The sequence below is a fragment of the Nicotiana sylvestris genome, chromosome 12 (genome assembly GCF_000393655.2).
Source record: "Nicotiana sylvestris chromosome 12, ASM39365v2, whole genome shotgun sequence".
NCBI lineage: Eukaryota > Viridiplantae > Streptophyta > Magnoliopsida > Solanales > Solanaceae > Nicotiana > Nicotiana sylvestris.
The window spans coordinates 45,687,528-45,694,808 of NC_091068.1; the positions used below are offsets into that span (position 1 = coordinate 45,687,528).

The window sequence follows — 7,281 nt, forward strand, 5'->3', positions numbered from 1 at the left end:
TCCTCAACTAAACACATATCACTAAAGAATAGCAAAATACAAAGAAACAAGAAATAAAACTACTAGAAAGTAAAATTCTAATATTCAGACATCAAGGGTTCCATTTTTCATTTCCAAGTCTCCAATTTAGACCTCACACTGCGAGTTTCAGGAGTGTGTACCTGAATATTGAACAAACAAAAGCCACAAGAGAATGAGATATCAGCAGGCAACAACAGCAAGTAGAATCAGCAGAATCAGCTTAAACCAGAAGGAATATGAAGCAGTAGATACAGCCTCACTCGAGAAAATACCAAAGTAAGCTTCAAAACCAAACCTCAAAACCCAATTCAATTCATTTTTGAACTATATGAACCAAAAAAGCTTTTCAGGGAGTAAGAACTCAAGAAAACACCAAAGAGTTTAAATGAAACAGTGATTTTTCTTCAATTTTTAGCCGTTTTCTTTTTCTGAGTTTCTTAGCTTTCTAAAATCTAAAAAAATCTCCCTGGAACCCCAAGTAACTATGCCTTTATAGGCAAGTTACTAGGGCATTCTTAAGGGTTCAGTTTTCTTATTTTAGTCCTTTTTCAATTTTTCTCTTTGCTACTTAGTCCTTCATTTACTGACTTGGTAATCAAGTTAGCCTATTTTCAGCTTTCTAGGAAGCTTCCTAAGCTGATATTTGAGAGATTCTCTAACTACATTACCCTAATTACCCCTAGATTGCCCTGTTTTTACTTCTTCATGCCAAACAGAAATCTGGGCCAATTGACCCGAATCAATGGGTCTGAATAGACCCAGATTAACTCTTTCTTGGGCCTTCTGGTTTCAAGGCTCGTGTGGACTCACTGGGCAAGGGTGAATTTCCCAAGAGAAGAATTGAAACCTCTTTCTTTTGAAATCCAGAAAACGAAATAAAACAAAGAAAACAGAGCAAATAAAACATGACAAACTCAATTCTAAAATACACCACCAACAGACTAATCAACAAATTTTAATACTAACTTATGAAAACAAAACGAAATCATTTTAACGAATTAACTTAAAAACTACTGTTATGCGAAATTACTACTGTGTAACAGAAAAACAGAACAAAAGAAAAACAAAAACAAAAACAAAAGAAGGAACAGAAGTGGAATAGAAACAGGAGAAGAGGAATTTAATAGCAAAACAAATGAAGAAGACGAAGGAGGAAGGATGAAGGAAATACCTTTAAAATCGCTCGAACCAGAACTGATGAACCTTCGAACAACTCTGATTTAACTCAAAACAGGTATTAACTGTATGTTCTCAATGAAAACAAACAATTAATACCCATTTCAAGCCCTATCATTCAAAGAAATTGGAAAGCTTGACGAATTTTTTTTCTTTTGTTTCCACATTCAAAAACAAGCCGATTTGGTGAGGATTTAAAGAGAAATAGTGGTGGATTGGGGATGAGGGAAGGCTGGTGTTTGCATGGGTGAGATTTGGGGTCGAACAGAGGTAGAGCCACCACCAGAGAGAACAAGGGTGGTGCTAGGGTTTCGATCTTTGATCTGAAATTTTAGCAGTTCTGGGAGGATTTGAGAGGAGTTGTTTGGGGATGTGGAGATGGAGGAGATTGTGGGGTGTTAATTTTAGGGCGGTTGGTGGTGGCGCCGCCACCAGTAGCGGTGGGATTTCAAGGGAGGCTACTAGGGTTCCGGTCTGGTTGGAGAGGGTGAGATGAGAGACGAGACGGGGGTAGGGGGGCTGTTTGGACAGTTATATACCGGGTGTCCCTCACTTCTGAGTCGTTAGATCGATTAACCTCGACAACTCAGATCTATCTTGACTAAACGGTGTCATTTTTGTTTAAAGGGAAATGGGAGCCGGGTTATGGACTGGTTCTGGGCCGGTTTTGGGGGTTTGGACGGGTAATAAGGCATAATCGTTTGGGCCTGGGGAATTTTAAATAAAAATGGCCCAAACAGACTTCTTATTGAAATTCTTTTCTTTTTCTATTTCAATTTCAAATCCTTTTTCTTTTCAAATTAAAATAAAACCTAAATTAATTTTTAAAATCAAATTAACCTACCCAATTAGATTAATCACTCATCATAGTATTTACAATAATTAATTAAATCCTAAATTTAAAGAAAAACTATAAAATTCAAAATTAAAGAGTTAAAATGCAAAATGAACTATTTTTGTGATTTTCATATCTTATAAAACAACTAATTTACTAATTGACTAGGGAATGGAGGCCCTATGTCTAAAAAGGCTCAACTCAGGGATTGGAGCCCTAATGTTGGCAAAAGGCGACTAGGGAATGGAGGCCCTATGTCTAAAAAGGCTCAACTCAGGGATTGGAGCCCTAATGTTGGCAAAAGGCGACTAGGGAATGGAGGCCCTATGTCTAAAAAGGCTCAACTCAGGGATTGGAGCCCTAATGTTGGCAAAAGGCGACTAGGGAATGGAGGCCCTATGTCTAAAAAGGCTCAACTCAGGGATTGGAGCCCTAATGTTGGCAAAAGGCGACTAGGGAATGGAGGCCCTATGTCTAAAAAGGCTCAACTCAGGGATTGGAGCCCTAATGTTGGCAAAAGGCGACTAGGGAATGGAGGCCCTATGTCTAAAAAGGCTCAACTCAGGGATTGGAGCCCTAATGTTGGCAAAAGGCGACTAGGGAATGGAGGCCCTATGTCTAAAAAGGCTCAACTCAGGGATTGGAGCCCTAATGTTGGCAAAAGGCGACTAGGGAATGGAGGCCCTATGTCTAAAAAGGCTCAACTCAGGGATTGGAGCCCTAATGTTGGCAAAAGGCGACTAGGGAATGGAGGCCCTATGTCTAAAAAGGCTCAACTCAGGGATTGGAGCCCTAATGTTGGCAAAAGGCGACTAGGGAATGGAGGCCCTATGTCTAAAAAGGCTCAACTCAGGGATTGGAGCCCTAATGTTGGCAAAAGGCGACTAGGGAATGGAGGCCCTATGTCTAAAAAGGCTCAACTCAGGGATTGGAGCCCTAATGTTGGCAAAAGGCGACTAGGGAATGGAGGCCCTATGTCTAAAAAGGCTCAACTCAGGGATTGGAGCCCTAATGTTGGCAAAAGGCGACTAGGGAATGGAGGCCCTATGTCTAAAAAGGCTCAACTCAGGGATTGGAGCCCTAATGTTGGCAAAAGGCGACTAGGGAATGGAGGCCCTATGTCTAAAAAGGCTCAACTCAGGGATTGGAGCCCTAATGTTGGCAAAAGGCGACTAGGGAATGGAGGCCCTATGTCTAAAAAGGCTCAACTCAGGGATTGGAGCCCTAATGTTGGCAAAAGGCGACTAGGGAATGGAGGCCCTATGTCTAAAAAGGCTCAACTCAGGGATTGGAGCCCTAATGTTGGCAAAAAGGCGACTAGGGAATGGAGGCCCTATGTCTAAAAGGCTCAACTCAGGGATTGGAGCCCTAATGTTGGCAAAAAGGCGACTAGGGAATGGAGGCCCTATGTCTAAAAAGCTCAACTCAGGGATTAGAGCCCTAATGTTGGCAAAAGAGTAACAGATTGAGGTTGGGAATCTAAGCTATCATTTTGTTTAGATTTTCTTCTTTTTCTTTTTTTTTTTTCATTTTCATTTCCTTTTTTAATAAAATGCAAGAAAGAACTTGGAGGAAACTTCCGTTTTTGGATTGATTATTTGCTGCAAAGCTGTTTCTAGATTTTGCGCATCTTTTCCTTTTTAGCTGCACCTACTTTTTGCGCGGTTGCTCTAGATTGCACCTGTTTCAATTTTTTTTCAAACAAAGATCAATTGTTAGTTTGAAATGGCGATCGATTTTTATGTCCTTGATTGTCTCAATCACTCGATCTCGGCCCGAACCTTTGTTAAGAACCTCTACTGCTTAGTGGTTTTCTGAAGATTGATCTATCTTTCAAACCAAGGGACTTAGCTTTTAAGATTTCATGACGGCTTACCCACGTGGGGCTTCGACCCTTTCACTTTATTCCGCCTTTAGGCTTTTTCCTTTGGCTTTCTTTTCCTTTTCAATAAATTTGATTTCAAAGCATCAGCCATCATGGCCAGTCGGGATCGACTTGATGCACCCGCTGAGGCTGGGTACTTTTCTTTAGCTTCTGTTAGGCAGGACCCTATAAAGCCAATCTTGCCACCTTTTCTTTGTATTAGTTTCGAAAATAGAGCTAGACCGAAAGGGATTCAAGGAAAAGTAAGCAAAAGGCAAGAAAATGAATTTAGAGAGAAGTGTCCCTTTCAAGGAGGAAGGACGGACTTATTTGGGGTGCATGCAGACTTCAATAGACATGACATGCTTCTTGGACTGGATGCCTGATCCGCATAACTATCCAAATTCTCACATACCCATTGCGACCCGTGTTTTTAAACCAAGAAACCTTGCCAGGACTCTTTCAATACCAATGGTGGTGAGGGATTTCTTCTTTTCGATCAACGGCGCCCTTTGCAGGTTTTCGCCAATCGACCTCTCTTTTCTCTTCTCACCATCTCCTTATAGTGCTCTTTATGAGTTTTCACTAACATGACTCTCTCATTTTTCATTTCTCTGCTTGCCATCGCCTCATGGCGCCCGTGTGGGTTTTCACCAATAAGACTCTCTCATTTTATTTCTCTCGTTTGATTGCATCGGATCCAAACAGTTGTGTTTTCTAATTTCGACACCTCTGCTGATTGATCAGAAGGACTTGAACAAGGTTTGGGTAAAAAGAATCTGGATAAAATTACAACTTTGTAACCATTCAGGTAGGCTCATTGCCGAACCATTATAACATCTACCCCAGTTTCACTTTTGGGGAAAATTGGATTTTTGTTTTGGTGTGACTGAACCTCAGGGAGAGGCTGCCTACGTATCCTTTTGGAATCAAGTCGAACGTAGTTCAGGGAAACATTTGTTTTGTTGTTTTTGCTTTTGCTTTTTGCTTGCCCTTTTTTTTAACACTTTACGGTTCCCAAGAGGGTAATCAAAGAAGAGTAACCGGCTCAAATGGGTTTGCAAAGGGTGGGGAGTTTTTGGGTAGCGAGATTGAAAGCCTTCGTCATCCCAATTGGACAAAGTTGTCACTGCAGAAAAGCTAAACATAATACCTTTTGACTGCATCCGCATTTACAGTTGCTTCGGGATTATTCCCTTCGATATCGCCCAGATACAATGCCCCTTTTGGAAATATCTTTCTGATGATGTATGGGCCCTTCCAATTAGGAGCAAATTTTCCTTTTGCTTCCTAGTGACGGGGAAGGATGCGCCTTAAAATGAGCTGCCCTACTTCGAAATTTCTAAGCTGCACTTTCTTGTTGCAGGCACGTGCCATTCTTTGTTGGTACAACTGCCTGTGGCAGACCACAGCCATTCGCTTTTCATCGATCAAGGTTAACTGTTCCAGCCGGGTTTTAACCCACTCACTGTCTTCAATTTCAGCTTCAACGATGATCTGGAGAGAGGGGATTTCAACCTCCGCGGGTATTACGGCTTCAGTGCCATAAACCAAAAGATACGGGGTGGCTCCAATTGATGTGCGCACAGTAGTGCGATATCCCAACAATGCAAAAGGTAACTTTTCATGCCACTGCCTGGAACTTTGAATCATCTTTCTCAAAATCTTTTTGATGTTTTTGTTTGCTGCTTCGACGACACCATTGGCTTTGGGCCGATAAGGAGTAGAGTTCCAGTGCGTTATCTTGAATTGTTCGCATATCTCTCCCATCAAATGACTATTCAAGTTTGCAACATTGTCTGTGATAATAGTTGCAGGAATGCCAAAATGGCAGATAAGATGGGAGTGCACGAAATCCACCATAGCTTTCTTAGTGACGGATTTGAGAGTGATGGCTTCAACCCATTTCGTGAAGTAGTCAATGGCAACTAGTATGAATCTGTGCCCATTTGAGGCTTCCGACTCGATTGGCCCAATGATGTCCATACCCTAAGCAACAAATGGCCAAGGTGCTGACATGGGATGCAGTTCTGTGGGAGGTGCATGAATCAAATCACCGTGCACCTGACACTGATGACACTTCCGGACAAAGCTGAAACAGTCCTTTTCCATGTTCATCCAGTAATAGCCCGCTCGAAGGATTTTATTTGCTAAGACATGCCCGTTCATGTGGGGTCCGCATACTCCTGCGTGTACCTCATGCATGATTCTTCCAGCCTCTTCCGCGTCAACACATCTCAACAAGTTGATGTCCAGAGTTCTCTTGTACAAGACCTCACCACTCAAAAAGAAACCACTCGCGTGCCACCTAATGGTTCTCTTCTGGTCTCCACTGGCTTGCTCGGGATATTCTTGCGTTTTCAAAAACCTTTTGATGTCATGATACCATGGTTGGGTATTTGGTGTTGTTTCAATTGTATTACAATAACCATGCCTTTCCCCAATTTGGATTTCTAATGGATCAACGTAGGCATTGCCTGGGTACGGCAGCATTGAGGCTAAAGTGGCAAGTGCATCAGCTAGTTCATTGTGGCAGCGAGGAATGTACCTGAACTCTATTGACTTGAATCGTTTGCCAAGTTCTTCCACATGTTGCCTATAAGAAATAATCTTGACGTCTCGGGTGTCCCATTCTCCTTGAGCTTGTTGGATAATCAACATCTTGGTCGATTGCCATGTTCATGCCCATAATGCAAGCTTCGTACTCGGCAGTGTTATTTGTGCAGAAAAATCGAAGCCTAGTTGTGGCTGGGTAATGCTGACCGGTGGGCGAGATCAAGATTTCCCCAATTCCAACACCTTTGCATTTATCGCTCCATCAAAGAACATTTTCCAAACATTGATGTCTTCGGATATTGCCTCAACTGAGTTTACCTCTTCATCCGGGAAGCAAGTATTCAAAGGTTGGTATTCATTATCGACCGGATTTTCAGACAAATGATCTGCTAACGCCTGGGATTTAATTGTCGTGCGAGTGACATATACTATGTCAAATCCCGTAAGCAGGATCTGCCACTTTGCTAGCCTCCCAGTGGGCATTGGCTTCTGGAATATGTATTTTAAAGGATCCAACCTGGTTATGAGGTAAGTGGTGTAGGCTTGCAAATAATGCCTCAGCTTCTGAGCGACCCAAGTCAAAGCACAGCAGGTCCTTTACAACAAAGTGTACTTGGCTTCATAACTGGTGAATTTCTTGCTCAGATAGTAAATAACCTGCTCTCTCTTTACGGTCACATCGTGTTGCCCAAGGACGCAACCGAAAGAATTTTCCAAGACTGTTAGGTACAAGAACAAAGGCCTCCCTGGCTCAGGTGGGACCAAGACTGGCGGATTCGACAGATATTCCTTGATTTTATCAAAAGCTCATTGACATTCATCTGTCCAC

The 7,281-nt window shown here is 42.2% G+C and overlaps 1 protein-coding gene across 1 annotated transcript; it reads right to left on the reverse strand.

Moving 5' to 3' along the window:
• Positions 1–201: 201 nt before the first annotated feature.
• Positions 202–6,557, reverse strand: LOC104239982 (uncharacterized). Its single transcript, XM_070163629.1, has 2 exons — positions 6,093–6,557; positions 202–345 (listed from the first exon to the last, which is right to left on the reverse strand). Exons 1-2 carry the CDS (start codon positions 6,555–6,557, stop codon positions 202–204), a joined length of 609 nt encoding a protein of 202 aa, XP_070019730.1.
• Positions 6,558–7,281: the final 724 nt, after the last annotated feature.

What these genes read in the sequence shown, in the direction of transcription:
- LOC104239982 (XM_070163629.1), bottom strand. Translation starts at nt 6,557, where the DNA reads ATGTTGATTATCCAACAAGCTCAAGGAGAATGGGACACCCGAGACGTC. An exon ending in CTGGAAGAATCATGCATGAG is followed by an intron (nt 346 to 6,092) that starts GTACACGCAGGA and finishes TGGTTCATATAG; the next exon opens with TTCAAAAATGAATTGAATTG.